The sequence below is a fragment of the Lynx canadensis genome, chromosome A1 (assembly GCF_007474595.2).
Source record: "Lynx canadensis isolate LIC74 chromosome A1, mLynCan4.pri.v2, whole genome shotgun sequence".
In the NCBI taxonomy this organism is placed as follows: domain Eukaryota; kingdom Metazoa; phylum Chordata; class Mammalia; order Carnivora; family Felidae; genus Lynx; species Lynx canadensis.
Window position 1 is genome coordinate 145,072,676 of NC_044303.2, and position 19,162 is coordinate 145,091,837.

At 43.1% G+C, this 19,162-nt stretch overlaps 1 protein-coding gene across 2 annotated transcripts in view; it reads left to right on the forward strand.

Moving 5' to 3' along the window:
* RASGRF2 (Ras protein specific guanine nucleotide releasing factor 2) overlaps nucleotides 1-19,162 on the forward strand; it is a 240,783-nt gene that overhangs the window by 212,498 nt on the left and 9,123 nt on the right. For both annotated transcript variants that reach the window (XM_030323851.1, XM_030323860.1), the window contains exons 19-23: nucleotides 734-846; nucleotides 8,814-8,874; nucleotides 9,182-9,285; nucleotides 11,680-11,764; nucleotides 14,508-14,705. In XM_030323851.1, coding sequence (XP_030179711.1) covers nucleotides 734-846; nucleotides 8,814-8,874; nucleotides 9,182-9,285; nucleotides 11,680-11,764; nucleotides 14,508-14,705 — 561 coding nt within the window. The remainder of the gene's footprint in view (nucleotides 1-733; nucleotides 847-8,813; nucleotides 8,875-9,181; nucleotides 9,286-11,679; nucleotides 11,765-14,507; nucleotides 14,706-19,162) is intronic.

Below are 19,162 nucleotides of genomic sequence, written 5' to 3' on the forward strand. Positions count from 1 at the left end.
TGATTCAGTTGGTTATTATTTATCACTATCATTATTCATTTTGATGCTCACGTGTTCTACCTTTTGCCCAGTGGGCGCCCTTCAGTTTCACTCCTGGTTTGTTTGGTGCAGCCCCATTGGTTTGTGAGTGTCCTTTATTTAGCCCTTGGCACATCTGTACTGAAGTTCTTAATTCAAGTCACTGCCCAAATGACAGATTTTATTCTTGCAACCAATCTTGTGTGTGTGTGTGTGTGTGTGTGTGTGTGTGTGTGTGTGTGTATGAGCCATTGCTCTGCCCCAGTTACCGATCTTACACACGGTCCAGTGGGAAAACAGATGATTATTTTGGCCTGTACAGTGCAGTAGGTAATGCTAGGGGGAACCTTGAGAGCATAGAAACAGAGCCCTTTGCCCCACTAGATTGACGAAGGAAGGCTCCTGGGAGAAAGTATATCACCTCCTAGACATGGAAGGTGAATAGATGTAAACATGGGGAGGAAGTGCTGTGTGGTCCAGGCTATCTCTTTGAGGAATTTCCAGCCCCTGGGGAGCCTGTCAGAAATACTAACAATAGGACCCCATCCCAAACCAATTAACTCAGGATCTCTGGTGGGGAGAACAGTCCTAGGGTCCATACTTTTTAATTTCCTACATATCACTTCGAGAGAATTTATCGTGAGAAATGGCGCCATGTGTCCTGGAGCTAAAACATCCACAACTAAACTTTTAAAAGATCCATTTTATTTTATAGGATTTTGAGCTCAACAACGAACTAAAAATGAATGTCCTAAATTTGCTAGAAGAAGTTTTGCGAGACCCAGACCTTCTTCCCCAAGAAAGGAAAGCCACGGCGAATATTCTGAGGTAAGTGCAGTTTTCAGGTGCCTCCTAATTACGTTGGTTGGTTTGTGCTTTGTTCCAGAAAATAAGATCCTATCGAATCAGAAAGATGTATCTGAGACTCCTGGGGGCAGCAGGGGTTCTGCTGTCACTGGCAAGGTATTACGTATCGTCTCTTTTCTGGGGGCAGATTGGCGCACGCTGCCTCAGGACAACTTGGACTGGGCGACGTGACTTGTGTGGGGCCCAGGAGTGCAGCTGCTCATGTTTGTGTGGGCAGAGCGTGGTTTGCTGCAGGACCAAAAGCGGAGAAGAGGATGCCTTGAGGATCCTCTCCTGTGACTCCAGCAGGCATTGCAGAGAGATGATGTTTTCCTGCCGTTGGTTCTAGTTGTTTGTTGTAAGCTCATGTTGATGAGCTGGTGGTGGCATTTCGGTGAGAGTCTTGTGCTCCTGGCTTGTGGATGTGCCACGAGATAGTAGTTCTGTATTTTCTTCAGCTCGTGTCGCAAGTCCTAGACCAGCTTTACTGACTTCTTCTCAGGTTGGGATTCCCACATCATACAGGTTGTATAACTTTGGACGTCTGTGTGATAAAAGCTTGAACTTTGGGTTTCCTACAAGAGACTGTTTGTGTCTGTCATTACACCCAGCATCCAAAGAGGTCACAGACTTTCTTACAGCTTCTTGAACTGGTGGGTGGAGTTCTTTTCTAGTACGCTCTATAGCAGGAGGACAGCCATCAGGGGTTTCGTGCAGACATTTCGGTTATAGCTTTCCTGACTCATGGCTATATCGTCTGTCCCTGCTTGGGGGTGGGAAGCCCAGCATCTATCTGCTAGAGCCTGGTACCCCTTTACCATTTTGACTTCTAGTTCTGTCTTCATTTACAGTCTCTGGAAAGAGGTCTTTCTTTCTTCTAACCTTGAATATATTGTTTCCTTGTTATCCAGCTTTCTGAGAGGATTCCATCTTAGTTCAGTCTACTATGTTTTTGGAAGTCCCTCTCTGATGCAGCAATGCCAGATTTTGGTCTGCAGCCTTTTAGCAATTGGCTCATAAGTCATTCTTACTACCATTAGCTCAAGATCCTGTCACCAGACACTTCTTTGGTCTAGGGGCTCTTGTGGGTGGAATGTGTCTGCTCTACAACAGGTATGTTGAAGTTCTAACCCTGAGTACCACAAAATGTGATCTGGAAATAGGGCCAATGCAGATGTAATTAATTAAGAGGAAGTCCTACTGGAATAGGGTGGGCCCCTAATCCAATATGACTGGTGTCCTCATAAGAAGATGACCATGTGAAGACAGAGCAAAACACAGAGAGAATGCCGTGTGAAGATGATGCAAAGATGAGAGTGAGGCAGCTGCAAGGCCAGAAATGCCGATTACTGGCAAACCACTAAAAGTTAGAACGAGGCGGGTGCCTGGGTGGCTCAGTCGTTTGAGCATCTGACTTCGGCTCAGGTCATGATGTCACCATTCATGAGTTTGAGCCCTGCGTCCGCTCCGGGCTGTCAGCGCAAAGCCTACTTCATCTCCTCTCGCCCCCTCTCTTTCTGCCCCTCCCCCACTTGTGTGTGTGCGCGCGCGCGCGCGCGCGCTCTCTCTCTCTCTGTCTCACTCTCTCTCAAAAACGGTAAGTAAACATTAAAAAAAAGAAGAAGAAGTCTAGAAAGAGGCAAGAGAGGATTCCTCGACAGGATTCAGAGGGAACGTGGCTCTGCCGACACGTTGGTCTTGGGCTTCTGGCCTGTAGCACCCTAAGGCAATGAATTTCTATTGTTTTAATATGCCCAGTTTGTGGTACTTTATTAGGGCAACTCTAGGAATCTATTAAAGGCCCTCTTCACTTTTTCCATGCTATGAAAACACCTAAAGAAGCTTAGGGGCTCTGTTACTATGTTTATTTTCAGATTTAAATTGTAAATACATTTTCAGATAAAGCCTGGTTTCAGTGAATGTGTGGTTATATCTGTGAATGATTACTAGTCCTTTCTTCTTTACGTACACAGGTTATTATGCTCTTTGTATTTAAAACACTAACATTTTGAAACCACTTTCTGGACGTTTGTGCCCCCAGGGACATTTGACTGGACAGCTGGCAGGGAAATGAGGTGTTCAGACAGGATTGGTGAATGTGCAAACCCATGTTGCCCATTCTCTCACAACATCCACACCAGACATTACTAATCAATCCTGAGGACTTTCTGCCTGCACCAGGGGGTGAGCTTAGAACTCCACTGACCAGCACGCCATTAATTGGAGTTGGCATTTAAGATGAATCCTGTTTACCATCCCAAGTCTTTATTATTCATCAGGCTTAAGATGTGCAAATCCTTTTTGTTAAATAAACGGCCTGAGATTTAGAGGTGTGAAATCAATAAGAAATAGAAATGTTAGTAGATGGTACAGCCTGGGAGCATGACACGGAGCAGAGTCTGATTCTTATTTTCACAGGGTTCACGGGTATAATCTTGGTTCAGCCACTTAAAGCTGTCCAGTTTCTTAACCAGTCTAAATCTCAGTTCCCTCAATTATAAAATGAGGCGAATAGTACCTACTATTGAATGGTTATAAAGATTACATGGTATCATATGTTTAAAGAGGTTAACACAATGCCTGAAACATAGCACTTGTATTACTGCTGCACTTATTATTATTATTATTACTATTATTATTAGCACCGACCGTAGCTCTTAGGAAAAATAGTTTCTTCCATCAAGGAAATAAGGCCCAAGTAGGAGCTGGCTAGGTCTTAGTCAAACTCGACTTTCCTTGGGCTTCATCATTTTATCTATACAAAAGAGATTATAATAACATTGAAACCCAATTTCATATTGCACAATGATGTGAATGTAATACAAAAATCTTTCAAATGTACACTCTAAGCAAATGAATCATTTAGTATGGGAATTATATCTCAATATAGTTGTTACCAAAAAACCATAGTTATAACCCACTTGCTATTTTGTAAATGAGAAGAAAAAAAAGAAGTAAAAAGCAAAGCCAAAAGGCAGCTCTGATGACGGGATGGCCCCAGCTGCCCACCCACAATTCTGATCCCTTGCAAAGTCTTCCCCAAATATTCCAAAAGCCCCAAGAAATGTGTACTCAGGAACAAACCCAGTCATTTTTGTGCCTCAGCATCTTTTTAAAAAAATGTTAAATGTTTATTTTATTTTGAGAGAGAGAGAGAGGGAGGAAATCTCAAGCAGGCTTTGTTCTTTTGGCACAGAGCCCGATGTGGGGCTCGAACACACAAACCATGAGAGCATGACCTGAGCCAAAATCAAGAGTTGGACACTCAAGCGACTGAGCCACCCAGACTCCCCTCTGCCTCAGCATCTTTATTCAAGTTCACTGACCCAAGACCACTTGAGGGAGAGACCTTATCAGTGCCAGCACTGTCTGTGTCTAGCATGCTGCCTGACCATCTTCTAAAGCCACCATTTCCCTATCAAAAAGCTGGCAAAGATGCCACCTGCCCCATTCCTGAGCCACATGGGCCCCAGAGCATGCCTCACTCAACCTAGAGTCTCAGGCTCTTGTGAAAATAGCTCCTTTAGTTCCTGGTACCACAATTTGTCACCGTTCCACATGTACTCACAGAGCCAAGCAGAGAATAGATATTATGCCATCCATTCTTCTTCCTGTGACCATCTTTATTCCCATGAGGCCAAGTGAAACAAAAGCCTTTGTTTAGCCCTGAGCATATCAACTAAAGCAGACGGATACCATTGGGATCACTAGCCCATTAACTGAGCAGACAACCAGACCCCAAGTTCCGGTTGGGTCAGCTGGTTCTCTGAGACACCTTCCTAGGAAGCTAGGTGGTGCCAGAAAACTACTGATAATTGATTGAAGTTCCCCTGTCAAGTAAGTCATTCCACCGGCACTAAGCTTAAGGGTCCCTGCCCCAGCACACAAGATTGTGATTATAAGAGGAATAAATGATACATTCATTTGTTAGAGTTTCTGATAACTTACCAAATCAGATACTTACGTTTATATGTATGATACTTATATATTTATAGTTTTATTTCTTCCTTTTAATTTATTTTTGAGAAAAGTGCAAGCCGGGGAGGGGCAGAGAGAGAGGGAGAATCTCAAGCAGGCTCCACATGGTCAGCACAGAGCGTGACATGGAGCTTGAAGTCAAGAAACTGTGAGATCATGACCTGAGCCAAAATCAAGAGTTGGACGCCTAACCGACTGAGCCACCCAGGCGCCCTTATATTTATATTTTTACAATCATGTCAAAATGATTAGAGGGTGAAGTAGGAAGTAACACCTAGATATAACCATCCCTGATGGGATGCCATCATTCATGAAATCTCTTTGTGAAAAGAAACCATCATGGAGTATATGAGAAAGAAACAGAAATCAGAAGGATTATTTAGTAACCCTGAAAATTACAAAGATGTTCCTGTTAATTCATTTCTTAATTTGGAAACAAACGGAATTTGTTTCCAACCAAGCCAGGAGATTTCAGTACTGAAAGTTTCCATGCATTTCTAAGATACGCCAGAGCAAGGGTAGCAATGGGCTCAAGAGAGCCTAGAGGGAAGTAAAGCCATGTCTAAGAAAGCAAAGGAAGGAAGAGGTGGTCTGGTAGGTCCCAGAAGGGAAGCAACAAGTGATTAAACCTCACAAAGTGAGGAGGAGCAGAGACTGGGGCAGGCAGGTCATGCCAGGAGCACAAGCCAGCCAGTCTAGTCACAGCAGGCAGCCCAGAGAGTGTGGACCAGTCTGAGGACAGAGGGCAGTTGCTCTTAGCTCAGTTTTTAAGACTATCTGATTTCTCCTGTTGAAGGAGCACTTTTCCAGTCATAGAACTTGAATAATCCCATTTCCTTTAAAATTTTTTATCTGGAGCGTCCGACTTCGGCTCAGGTCATAATCTCACAGTTTGTGGGTTCAAGCCCTGCGTCGAGCTGTATGGTGACAGCTTGCAGTCTGGAGTTTACTTTGGATTCTGTGTCTCCCTGTCTCTCTGCCCCTCCCCTAATCACGCTCTGTCTGTCTCACCAAAAATAAATAAAATGTTTAAAAACTTTTTTAAATAAAAAAATAAAATTAGATAAATAAAATTTATCTGGTGTTGTTATTATAAACGCACAAATATTAAACAGATCATGCTGACTGGGAGATGTGAGAGAAACCCAGTATCCTGGAGTGGGCATCAAAGCGCTGAAGCTGTCAGGAGACTAGAAGCAAATCCATCCAGTGTTGGAGCTGGACCAGAGTTTTCACATCTAAGGGAAAATATGTGAACATACCTCCCAGTGAATACAAGTTGTGGTTGAGAGAGATAAAGACATATCGCACTGTAGTTAGAGGTAGCCCAGACATGAGATATTTATATGCAATCAAGCTGTGTAACAGTGAGATGTAAACATGAAATGTATTTAAACATATATTACCTTTATACAGTAAACTGGACGCTTCCAATGATGAACCATCTCTGCCCCACACGGTCTCACAGGGATTACTTTATGAGGAAGAAACTTAATTGGCATACATAGCTTGTTGTTTTCTTTGTGAATAAAACCCTCGGCCTGAGACTTTTCTATTTCTAAATACTGCTCCCCCTGTGACATTGTATGGACTTGCTGTTCTGAATCTATGTGGCAGAGAGTTTTGGGTAGACAACTAACATGCCATGAAAGGAAAAGAAACAAAGACTGGCTTCATAGGTAGTCAGCTGGATTGGGTTCAGGTCATGAAAAGGTGACCCACAAACCTCACAAAGCCCCGAGCAGCATCAATAGGCACTTGTGAGAGGAGAAAATGTTAGATAATTTAACCAGACCAGATGTATCTTGGAACATTAACATGAGATCACTGAGGAAAGGAACATTTGATAGAAGCTAACTACTTTCTTGACCACTTCTTTCCAAGGAAAGAATATTACCCAGCCTCATTAAAAAATATCTTTTCCATGGGTACACATAGTTATGTGGCCACCGATCTCTCTCCAGGAACCCAGACTACCCTGGAAAGAATGACATAAGCTTTGGGAAATAGTCACTTTTATCCCGTGTGTGTAATCCTTAGGTAGGATTTAATAATCTTTGGAGAAAGACTTGTGTTTGCTTATTTTTTCCTCACCTCAATCTGCCTTTTATCGTATTATGAATATTTCTTTTTGATTGCAAATGATATGGCTCATTGCTAAGAAGAGGACCACCACTCCTAGAATCTAGAAGGAATCTTCTCCTTGGTAAACAGTCCTTTGCTCCTCTGCTAAACAGCCAAGAGCTTTTGTAAGAGAGGAAAAGAGAGGAAAGAGACTGGACATTTCTGGATGTGTGCTCTATGCTGGAGCCTTGAAGAGGTGTCTTTATAAGTCTGACTAAGATAAGCAAGAGCAACAGGACAGCACAGCTGACCAAACCTTGGGCAAGTCAGTCAGTTCCCTTGAGCTTTGGTTTCCTTATCTGTAAAATGGACCTCATAATGCTTACCTCAAAGGGATCTCATATGACACAAGAGAGAGTGTTTGTCAGATGGTTAACGTACGGCTGGCATGTAGCGTGTATATGGTACCCTATCTCTGTTGCTTTTGTATTTTTGAGGGTTGTAGTTCTGTCTTCATCAATTCGGAGCACAACAGAACATCACATCATGATTTATTTTAGTTTTTAAGTTTATTTATTTATTTTGAGAGAGAGCGAGAGAGCGAAAGAGAGGGCAAGCATGTGCAAGCAGGGGAGGGGCAGAGAGGGAGAGGGATAATCTCAAGCAGGCTCCACACGGTCAGCACAGAGCCTGACATGGAGCTCGAAGTCATGAAACTTGAGATCATGACCTGAGCCAAGATCAAGAGTCAGACGCTTAAGCAACTGAGCTACTGAGGTGCCCCCATTATTTCTTTTAAAACTACCTGCCTACAGCAGACAGGCTACATGGTTTGGGACTGTTTAAATATTTCAGTATTTTTAATATGTGATTGTGTCTTCATTTTGGAAGGCTTAAAATGCTTGGCCCAGATGGTAAGTTATGTAATCAGTATAATTCTCCTGGACTCTGAACTTCTGTTGGACATGAAATGTCACTCCCACTCTGAAACCCACACCCACTTCAGGATTCATTAACTTATGTATTTATTCAGTCATTCATCACTGAAAAAAAATACTGAGAGCTGAATAACTCTGTGTGTGGGGATATAGCACCAAATGCATCTTGGGAAAGTCCATCTGGGAATCAAGGGAAAAGAGTTTACCTGCTGGCTTCTGCTTTGCACTGTTCAGATTCTTGCCAACCAGGAACTTCTCTGAGCTTCTGTCTACATGTGCACGGGGAGGGGGTCCTCTGCCTCTTCTGCCTCAGCATCAGCACGGAAGGGCCAGGGTGGGAGCTAGAGGAGTGTGGATGAGGCACTCAGGCCCATTGGAATCTCTGACTGATGGGATCGCAGGATACTTGAACTCACAGCCTGGATCCTCTCGGTAGTGCAGAGCACACCAGCTCACGCTCGGGTTCACCTTGATTATGGATTTTTTTTTTAACGTTTATTTTTTATTTTTGAGACAGAGAGACAGAACATGAACGGGGGAGGGTCAGAGAGAGAGGGAGACACAGAATCTGAAACAGGCTCCAGGCTCTGAGCGGTCAGCACAGAGCCCGATGTGGGGCTCGAACTCACGGACTGTGAGATCCTGACCTGAGCCGAGGTCGGATGCTCAACCGACTGAGCCACCCAGGCGCCCCGATTATGGATGTTTTATTTACAACCTTGTGTGTAACAAGTTGGCTCCTCGATATAAGCCAGCTCTCTCTATGATCTTCCTGTGCCTCTAACGCGTGTGTTTTTCTGTTTCCTTGACTTCCTGTCTCCAGCTTATGTCTCTGCAGGCTCCAGCTGGCAGCACAGCCTCATGGACCCGAACCCCTCAGCTTCCCACCCAGGGAGAACCAAGTGCATGTTGTCATTTTGTTCCTGGCATGTTTCTTTCCATGGATGATACTTTGATTTCATTTTTTAGGGCCCTTTCACAAGATGATCAGGATGACATCCACCTAAAATTAGAGGATATAATTCAACTGGTAAGTCCAGCCATGGTCTTATTCAGCATGATTATTTGCAAACTGCTTCTCAGAGGCAAACAACTTGCCCATAACTGATACCTGGATGCTCAACGGTAGTTCTACCAATGAAGCACTGTGAGATGAACTAAATTCGACTTGGGGTTTAGCTGTTGGTCCATGATATTAATGTTGGCTGATGTTTCTGAGCTTTTTGCCATTTTCTTTGTAGCCCCAATCTGTGATGGACTTTGTTCTTGAGCAGCTGCCTTGAGCTGCTGTGCACCTCGCTCTCGGTGTGTTTCATTCCCACCTTCCTCTCTTGCAGACAGACTGTCCGAAGGCTGAGTGCTTTGAGACCTTGTCAGCCATGGAGCTGGCTGAGCAGATCACCCTCCTGGACCACATCATTTTCAGAAGCATTCCCTACGAGTGAGTGTGGCCCTCACGGCTGCAGGCTCCCTCAGGCAGGACTTGTGGGCTTAGAGCCGCCATTATTCCTAAGGCAGATGTGTGTGCACAGAGGTGTGAGTCTTAATCTTACAATGGTTTGGTCCCACTTGAATGCCTTTTGGTCACAGTTTATTCTAGAAATATTGATTTGGCAACACTGAGGACTATCAAGATGGTCACTCTTGTGTTTCTCTATGTTCTGTAGTTCCTGTGGAATGTGAATTTCTTCGTATTCTCACATCCTTGCATTATAGAAACCTCAATATGGCTGTAACAGTGGTTCTCAAACTTCATGGTGTCTAAAATCATTTGGGAAGCTTGTTAAAAATGTACATTCCTAGATACCTCCTTCTGAGATTTGTGATTCTAGGAGGTTTGAGGCCCAGGAAACTGCATTTTCAGTGGGAATCCCAGACAATATTGCGTGATCTAAGACAATACGTTGAGAAGCACCGATGTTGGGTGAAGCTATACATTTTGCTACAACTATTCACCCACTTCCACGAGCCAACAAGTATTGCTGAGCTTTGAGACGCTGCAGCAGCATAGATTCCCGAGACAGCTTTGCACGGGGTGCATGTGGAGCATAGACGTGCCGCATGAACTGCAAAGTAACGAGCATCAGTATCACCATGTAGTGGATGAAGAGGGCCTTTAGACCCCTTCAAGCTGTAACAATCCGTAGCTCCACAAACAAGGCCTTTGTCTGGACAAATGACAACTGTTGGCACATGTCCTCTGTGAAATAGCTAAATTGCCGGTAAAGCAGGGGCTGGGCATGAGATATGAACGGTGACCCATGTTGTATGTAGAAGAGAGGACATCGTGATGATGGAGAGTCAGGTATGGCGATGGGTGGTCAGAGCTGAAGCTGTGTCAGAGAGGCATAAGGGGCGAGGCCAGGAGATGCCCCTGCAGACTTTTCTTTTATGTGTTTTATCTTCTTCCCCTCCCCGCCTCTCTACCCAGGAACAAGCGGGGCAGGGGATGGAGGGAAGGAATGTGGCCTGTTGGCTCTACAAATGAACCAGTGACTACTGGAGTGAAGACTTGAGTTAGAAACCACAGTGCCTCTCCCCCTCCCCCCCCGCCCCACCTCCTGACTCCCCTCTAGTGCAGTGGGGATTTGGTGGGGAGATGAACATGACCTCTGTGGAGGAAGAGAAAGAGAAAGGCTGAACACCCATGGGTGGTCTCTTCCTGGGACCCTTCCTGGGACCCTTCCTCTCTTCTCTTCTCTGTCCCCACCCTGCTGATGGGAACATCTACCAATTATTTTTGTCTGTGGAACTGGCACACCTTTATGTCCAACAGCCTTGCAGGAACATGAAGGAACAAAAAACCCTTTGCAGGGACTCAGCCAACATTTCTGGATTAAGACTGTGTCAGAGTAATTGCATTTCAGGTTATTTTTTTTTAATGCCTATACAAAATAATCCCTGTATGCTCCAGCTTGATTGTCCCTTGCTTGCTGTGATCTGGTGGCCTGCTCATGGGTGAAGTGAAGGAGCAGGGATGTTATTCTGAAGAAAGACCTTCCACCAGGCTGAGCTCCCACCCCTGTAACTGCCTTCACTACATGAAGTGGTAACAACAGTGTTTGTTTATTCAGCCTTTACCATGTGTACCGTTCTGGGCTCTGGGGAGAATAAAGGAAAATCCCTGCCCGTGGAATTGACATTGTCCTGGAGAATATCAGAGCAAAGTGGAGGAAGACATGTTGTTCTTGGTTAACGTTTTTGGTGGTGATGGATCTTTTTGGACCTTCTGCTAAGGCCTAAGATTATTTATTTATTTATTTATTTATTTATTTATTTATTAATGTTTATTTATTTTTGAGAGAGAGAGACAGAGCTTGAGTGGGGAGGAACAGAGGGAGAGGGAGACAGAATATGAAACAGGCTCCAGGCTCTGAGCTGTCAGCACAGAGACCTTTGTGGGGCTCGAAGTCATGAACTGTGAGATCATGACCTGAGCTGAAGTTAGATGCTTAACTTGACTGAGCCACCTAGGCTCCCCAGGGCTTAAGATTTTTTAAAGCTGATCCAGTGAAAATAGTCTTGGTTTCTGAATTAGTACTTATTCCTTCTGTGTTGGCCATTGTTTACCACTTTCAGAGAAGTTTTTATAATGATCGCAATCCTTACAAAGTTCAAACTCTTCTAAGAAAAAGGTGAAAATTGAAAAATCTTTTTCTTTTGACATTGAGTGGTAAAATACTAGAGATGAGCAAAAATTCATTTGAGTCGGTAAGGAGCACTAGATGTTGGGCAATGTCAAAGTTAATATATATAATAATCATACTCATTGTTCAGGATCATAGCCACCATTTAAGAAACTAAATTGGTCTTGTGTTCTGTTTTGAACTTACAGAGAATTTCTTGGGCAGGGGTGGATGAAGCTGGATAAAAATGAAAGAACACCTTACATTATGAAAACCAGCCAGCACTTCAATGATGTGAGTAGCCATAAAAATAAAATGTGGGCATGTTGTAGGAAGATGAGTCAGGGTCTTAAGACTCCTTCTCTAAAACAGAACTGATGAAATGTTAAAAAAAAAAAAAAAAAAGCTTATATCTTCTCTAAGAGCTCCAAGTGTAATAAGTTCCATTTAACTTCCAGACATGAGGTTCACTCTTGGTGGTACCTAAGTCTGGCAAGTGCTCAATAATGCATAGGTCGCTGCTATTATTTTAGCATAATCATCATTATTTCATGGTCATACACTGACTAGTTCTAATAGCACATGTGTCACCGGTTCCCAGGGGTGCTCGTGACAGTAAGGTTGGGTTAGTACAGATCACCCTCATTATTACTGAACATTCAGCACATATGCATTCCAGGCTTGGAAGGGACCCCTTTGAGCATAATTACAGTGTTGCTGTAGCTGTGCACACTGCTGACCAGCTGTCAGTCCATCTCCCGGCTCTGCTTTTCTCTAGCAGTAAGATGGCCTTCCTGTTAAACCCACCAACTCCTAACTCCTAACTGGTTCTGTTCTAATCATCTCAGTCCTTTTGCAGAACCACATATGTGGGAGTATCTTCAGGCTTATCTAGGCAAAGGGAAGGCTCCCTTTCCAGTTCTACTAGATTACAGTAGGAATAATGATGATGTTAAAAAAAAAGAAGAAGAAGACTATCAGGATCCCTGTAGGTAAATTAATAAGTCATCCAGAATCAAAATACAAAACAACAAATTCCCGAGATGGTATTTTGCACAGGGTACATGCAGACTGCATATACGCTGAGTGAATGTTATCTCATGATGAGCATCCGTGGCCCCGGTGCCTAAAGGACAGGACACATGGCCCCTGTAGACTACTGTCTGAGAAGCAGAGCCCCTGCTGTAGAAAACAAGCCTGTATTGTCTGTGCCTACATACACTTGGGATATAACAAACAATCAAATCAGAAGTTCATTCCCAGGCTCCAGACTCTCATGTGTCTACCAGGATGACCACTCATTTTGTGCCTTCAACAGATTGCAAATGGAACTTATCATTCATTGGTACCTCCCAGACCTGCCAAGCCTACTTCTACATCTGATGCTTTATTCTTAGTCTTGGGTAGTGGCCAAGACCACACGCTCACTCATCCAAGCATAGAATCTAGAGGTCATCTTTGACTCCTTCTCTGCTACCCATCCCATCTCGCTCCCGAACATATTAGTGAACCCTAAATCTACATATTTCCCAGACCCTTCTTTTCCCCTTCTTTCCCACTGCCATGACCGTGATTTGATTTTTCATCATTTTCTTTAGGAGCTCCTAACTCACTATCGCCCCTGCCATCTCCTTGTCCCCCAAGTCCCTTCTTCATACAGTGTCACAGAAGTTACCTTTCTGGAAGACCAATTAATTATACCGTTTTCATAACAAAATTCTGCCAGTGGCTTCCTCTCACCTTCAGCATACAGTCCCAGCTGCTCAACCAGGCCTACAGGAGCCCTGCTTACCTGGCGTCTGTGCCTCTCATGGCTTCCTTGTGCTCCTCAGATGCCTGCAAGATCCTCTGTTACACCGTGCCTTCTACCTCTGTCCCTTTCCAAATGCTCTTCTCCTTTGATGGGAAGCAGTGGCTAACTCCTGGTCAGCCTTTAGGACTCTGTGCAGGCATGACCTCTTTCTGGAAGCCTCGTCTGTACTTGGCCAAATGCCCCATGCTACCTCCATGTTCTCAAACCCCTCCATGCAGACCTAGCTTTGCATTTCACTATGTGATATTTACTTGTTTATGTCTGTCTCCCTTCACCTTGCTGCCTAACTAGGCTCAGTGCCTTGAGATCAGGTATTCTCATTTATTTGGTCCTGTTTTGAGAACCTAAAAGAAGGCCTTGTCTAGGAGCTCAGTACAAAAAAATTTTTAATGAATATATACAATGATAATTCTGAGGCACTGTGAGATCTAACATACCTATGGAATGGTCAAAGAATGGGTATACCCACTAGATTAAGTGTATGGATGTAAGATTACATATCCTATGTTCTCTGTTAGTCATCAGTCCTAAGCTGTTCTTTTCCTTTCCATATTCTAAATATTGAGCTGCTTCAGCTGCTGCCTCTTTTTCTCTTGGTTTCAATTAATAGAATTACAGTACTTAGCCTTGAAACTGTAAGTCCTATTAACTCTGATGGAAACAAGTCCAGAGAGATAAAAAGGAATAAATGTTCTCTCTTCCCCTCTCCCTAAATGTGTCTGGCTTCAAAGTGTATTGGGTTAGAATTTGATTTGATTGGGGGTAAATGTGTTTTCTTTCCCGTGATAACTGGAGCTTCCTGGTCCCCACATGTTGGGGGCGAAGGAGCATGTGGAGAGCACCTTCCCCCACAAAAGTGAAACCCGTAATTAGCGAAGATTGCCATTCCTCAAGGATCAGCTTATTCTATTTCATTTCCTCAATTACTGGAAATAACTCCTTCATCAAAATTACTGATTAAAAAAGTGATCCTTTCCTCCCAACATGTTGATTCCAAACAACCCCTCCTGTTCACTCTGAGGATGAACAGGTTCCCATTAGTTTCTTGTTATTATTACTATACACTTCAGTCTTTTCAGAAGATTGGTATCTAAATACGGACTGTGATCTCCCTGTCCCTCAGCACCCTGCTTTCCTGACATTTCCGTGGGTAAATTAGGCACTTTGCCTGAATGCATTGCTTTGACTCTTGGCTGGTCTCTCTTGGCTTTTCCACTGTCTCAGATGAGCAACCTGGTGGCCTCCCAGATAATGAATTATGCCGATATCAGCTCCCGTGCCAACGCAATAGAGAAGTGGGTGGCAGTGGCGGACATTTGCCGATGCCTGCACAACTACAATGGCGTGCTGGAGATCACCTCGGCCTTAAACCGAAGTGCCATCTATAGGCTGAAGAAAACCTGGGCCAAGGTGTCCAAGCAGGTGAGCGCCAGCGTGTGACACATCCCGCTGCCGAGAGGAGAGGCCGGGAGACAAGAGCCAAGAGAAATATTACTAATGAGGAAATAATTAACTGAATCGAGCAGCTCAGTTGCCAAAGAAAGGTGCCAGTGCGGGTAATTACTGCGTTCTTACCACTTAATTGATTCCACTCATGTGCACTTCTAATTGGTTAATTTAGAAAAGCAAATACAACCCAAAACATTCATTATAACATATTTGGGACAACTTCAAACAGTGTAGTTGACTGGAGTTGTTTCCAAAATTATTTGGAGAACATAACGTTGATTCCGAGTGAACACAGAGATGTCCTGCAGATCCATTCTTTCTCCCCAAAGCAAGGGTATGAATGCCTTAGGACCTCAATGTTCACTTTTTTTTGTTTGTCCTTTATATAGTAAAGTTTTGGCATAATGACTCAGATGTACAGAAAACCCTCTTAATTTTCATTTAACTGGATTCAGTTTGTTCATTTTCATTCAATATTTTCAATGTGCAAATGAAATCAGTTTCTTCCGTGCCCTTTCTCCTGGCTTTCTCCCTGGGTGTTGGTGGGTGTTGGGAAGGGCTCCTCCGGGCTTGAGGGAGGCTGTGTGCACCCACCTATTGTAGCCTTCTGCTAGCCGGTCACTGGGTGTGGGCTGCCGTGAATTGCCTATGTCAGGTGTATGTATGGTCTGCCTGGTCTGCCCATCAAAGGGCCGCAGCGATTGAGGGCTTAGCTGAGCTCACCTGCCCTTCAGCTCTCACTGGCTCTGCTGGTCCTCTGAAATCGGGTGTGTCCTTCCTTTCCTACAAGGTTCCCTGCCCTTGGTGATCCGTGGTGGGCAGGCTTACTCCTTTATTAGCAGACAGCTACCTTGGGCCTCTCAAAGGGCGTTGGGGGAATTTTCCAGACTCCTCCACATCCTGCTGGTGCCAGAGGCAAATTCTTTTTCTGTCAACAAAGCCTGGACCTTGCAAATAAAAGCCACAGCTTCTATAAGTACTGTTTTTAAAAAAACACTTTATATGTTGAGATCATTGTAGGTTCACATACAGTTTGTAAAAGATAATGGAAATCCCCTATACCCTACACCAATTGCCCCCCGATGTAAACTCTTGTGTAAGTATAAACATATCCCACCCACGAGGTTAGCATTGGAAACGTCCACTTACCTCCTTCAAACCATCAGTTTTACATACACTCATTTGTGTCTGTGTGTATTTACATTTATGCCCTTTTATTACCACAGTAGTCAAGATCAACACAGTTTTGGTACCAGGATCCCTCCTGCCACCCTTTTATAGCCATAGCCGCTTCCTCCCTGCCCCTCCCTAACTCCTGGCGACCAAAAATCTGTTTTCCATCTCCATAAAATTTCGTCATTTCAAGAACATTATATAAGTGGAATCATACAGTATATGACATTTTGAGATTGCCTTTTTAAAAATTCCCGTGAGATCCACTCATGGTGTTACATGTATCAGTATTTAGTTTCTTTTTAATGCTAAGTGGTACTCATGGTATAAATACAGGACGTTTTAGCCATTCACCCCTTGAAGAACATCTGGATTATTTTCGGGTTGAGGCTATTACAAATAAAACTGCTGTGCACATTCATGTATAGGTTTTGTGTGACTATAACTTTTTGTTTCTCTGGGATAAATGCCTAAGAGTGCAGTTGCTGGATCATATGGTTATTGTGTGTTTAGTTTTATAAGAAACTGTCAAATTCTTTTCCAGAGTGGCTGCGCCACTTTATACTTCTATCGGCCAAGTATGAGTGAGCTAGTTTCTCCAAATTCTTGCCCACATTTGGTGTTATCACAGTTTTTTATTTTAGCCCTTTTGATATCTCATTATTGTTTTAATTTGCATTTTCCTAATGGCTAATGTTGTTAAACATCTTTTCATATGCTAGTTTACCATCTGTTTATTCTCTTCAATGAAATGTCTGCAGCTTATTTTTTAATTGGATTTTTTTCTCACCTTTGAGATCTGAGAGTTCTTTCTCTATTCCTCCCACTTTATCCTTCCGTTTCAAAATTATTTTAGCTACTCTAGGTGCTATGACTTTCCATATAAATTTTAGTAAAAAAAAAATATGTCTAAAAAAACTGTATTGAGATTTTTTTAATGTTTATTTATTTTGAGAGAGAAAGAGTGAGATCAAGTATGGGAGGGGCAGAGAGAGAGGGAGGGAAAGAATCCCAAGCAGGCTCCGCCCTGTCTGCACAGAGCCCAGTTCATGAACCGTGAGATCGTGATCTGAGCCAAAATCAAAAGTCAGACACTTAATCACCTGTGCCACCCAGTGCCCCTTTATTGACATTTTTATTGAAATTTCATTAAACCAATGTTGAGTCTTATTACTATGTTGAATTTTCCAGTCCACAAACACAGTATGTTTCTCCATTTCTTCAGGCTTTCTTAAACCAGCATTTTGAAATTTTCAGCATGCAAAGTCCTGTATATGTTTTGTTAGATTTATGCCTAAATATTTCATTTTCTGTGGGGAAATTTTAAATATTACTGTGGTTTTATTTTTGGTTTCCACATGTTCATTGTTAGTATATACAAATGTGATTTTTTTTTTTTTTTTTTTTATGTTGGTGATGTATCTGCAACCTTGCTAAACTCACTAATTAGTCTTAGGAGCTTTTTTGTAGATGCCTTCGGATTTTCTATATAGACAGTTGTCACTTGTAAATAGGATCTGTCTTATTTCTTTCTTTCTAATTCATATGCCTTTTATTTCCTTTTCTTGCCTTATTGCTCTGGCTAAACTTCCAATACTATGTTGAATTAGGGTGGTGAGAAAAGACATACTTTCCTTGTCTTCATCCTTGTGGGGAAAACATTCAGTTTTTCACCATTATGGATAATGCTAGCTGTAGGTGTTTTGTAAATGCTTTTTATAAAATTGAGGAAACTATCCTCTCTTCCTAGTTTTTTTGAGAGATTTCTGTTATGATGGCTGTTGAAATACTGTTTTTAAAACGGGTTTCAGACAGCTTTATCAGAATCGAAAAGCTGGACACTGATGCCCTTGTTGTGGCTAGCTTTTGCCTCCCCCTAAGACAATGTTGGCCTTAGCCATTGGGCATTAGACACAAAGAGCATATTATCCTGTCACACACACTGTCACATTTCCTCGAGGTCAGTAAGTCACTCCTCTGCCTTCTCTTTCATTCACTTTCCCCCATTTCTTTTTCATCTGAAGTTGGTACCAAGGGATTCTTAAATCTTCTTTAAGAAAACATTAGGCCTATGATTCAGCAGTGGCCCTACTAGGTATTTACCCAAAGGATACAAAAATACTGTTTCGGAGGGATACATACACTCTGATGTTTATGGCAGCATTATCTACAATAGCCAAATTATGGAAAGAGCCCAAATGTCCATCAACTGATGAATAGAAAAAGAAGATGTGGTATATTATATATAATAGAATATTAGCCATAGAAAAGAATGGAATGTTGCCATTTGCAAGACATGGGTGGAGCTAGAGAGTATTATGCCAAGCAAAATAAGTCAGTCAGAGAAAGACAAATACTGAATGATTTCACTCATATGTGGAATTTAAGAAACAAAACAGATGAATATGGGGAGGGGGCAGGAAGAGAGAGGCAAAGAGAAAACAGACTAAACTACAGAAAACAAACTGAGAGGCTTACTAGAGAGAAGGTGGGCGGGGTGGGGGTGGGTTAAACGGGTGATGGGTATTAAGGAGGGCACTTGTGATGAGCACTGGGTGTTGTGTATAAGTGATGAATCACTGAATTCTACCTCTGAAACTGATATTATACTTTATGTTAACTAACTGGAATTTAAAAACTTGAGAGAAAAAGAAGGAAACGTTAGGCCTTCCCCATAGTTGACTTAAGTGATATTTGTGTGTTTGACAGGATGCAGCTTCAGAGATAATGGACTAAGGAATAGGGGTGATAAGACTAATATTAAAATCTTTTTCTTTTTTTTTTCAAATTTGAATGTACTACCTGTAGGGGCATTAAATAGGCATAATAAATTAAATACCATTTCAATCACATATATATGTATCATCTAAAGGGGCTTTAGGATGGGTGATGGACTGTCCTCTGGGGCCCAGGACCTCAGTCTAGTCACAACAGGTAGTGCCTGGTTGCAGATATGCCCTGCTCCAGATGCTCTCGTCATACTGTCTGCTCTGTAGCTGTCTCTTCCTCAGATCTGAGTCCAGTCTGGGCGACATCCAGAAGGCCTGGTAAATGTGCACTATAAAGCCCACTGAATCTGCTCTGTGGCTATAGGACAGACTATATTTCTGCAGCTTCTTTCACCGAAGGCCAGCTCTGGGCCAGGCAGGAGGCCTGCCCAGCCCAGCCCAGCCCCCTCCTATCCCTCCACCCCTGCCCAGACCTTGCTGGCTGTCCTCTTTCAGAGTCCTCAGGAAGCAGGATGAGGAAGGCAGCCC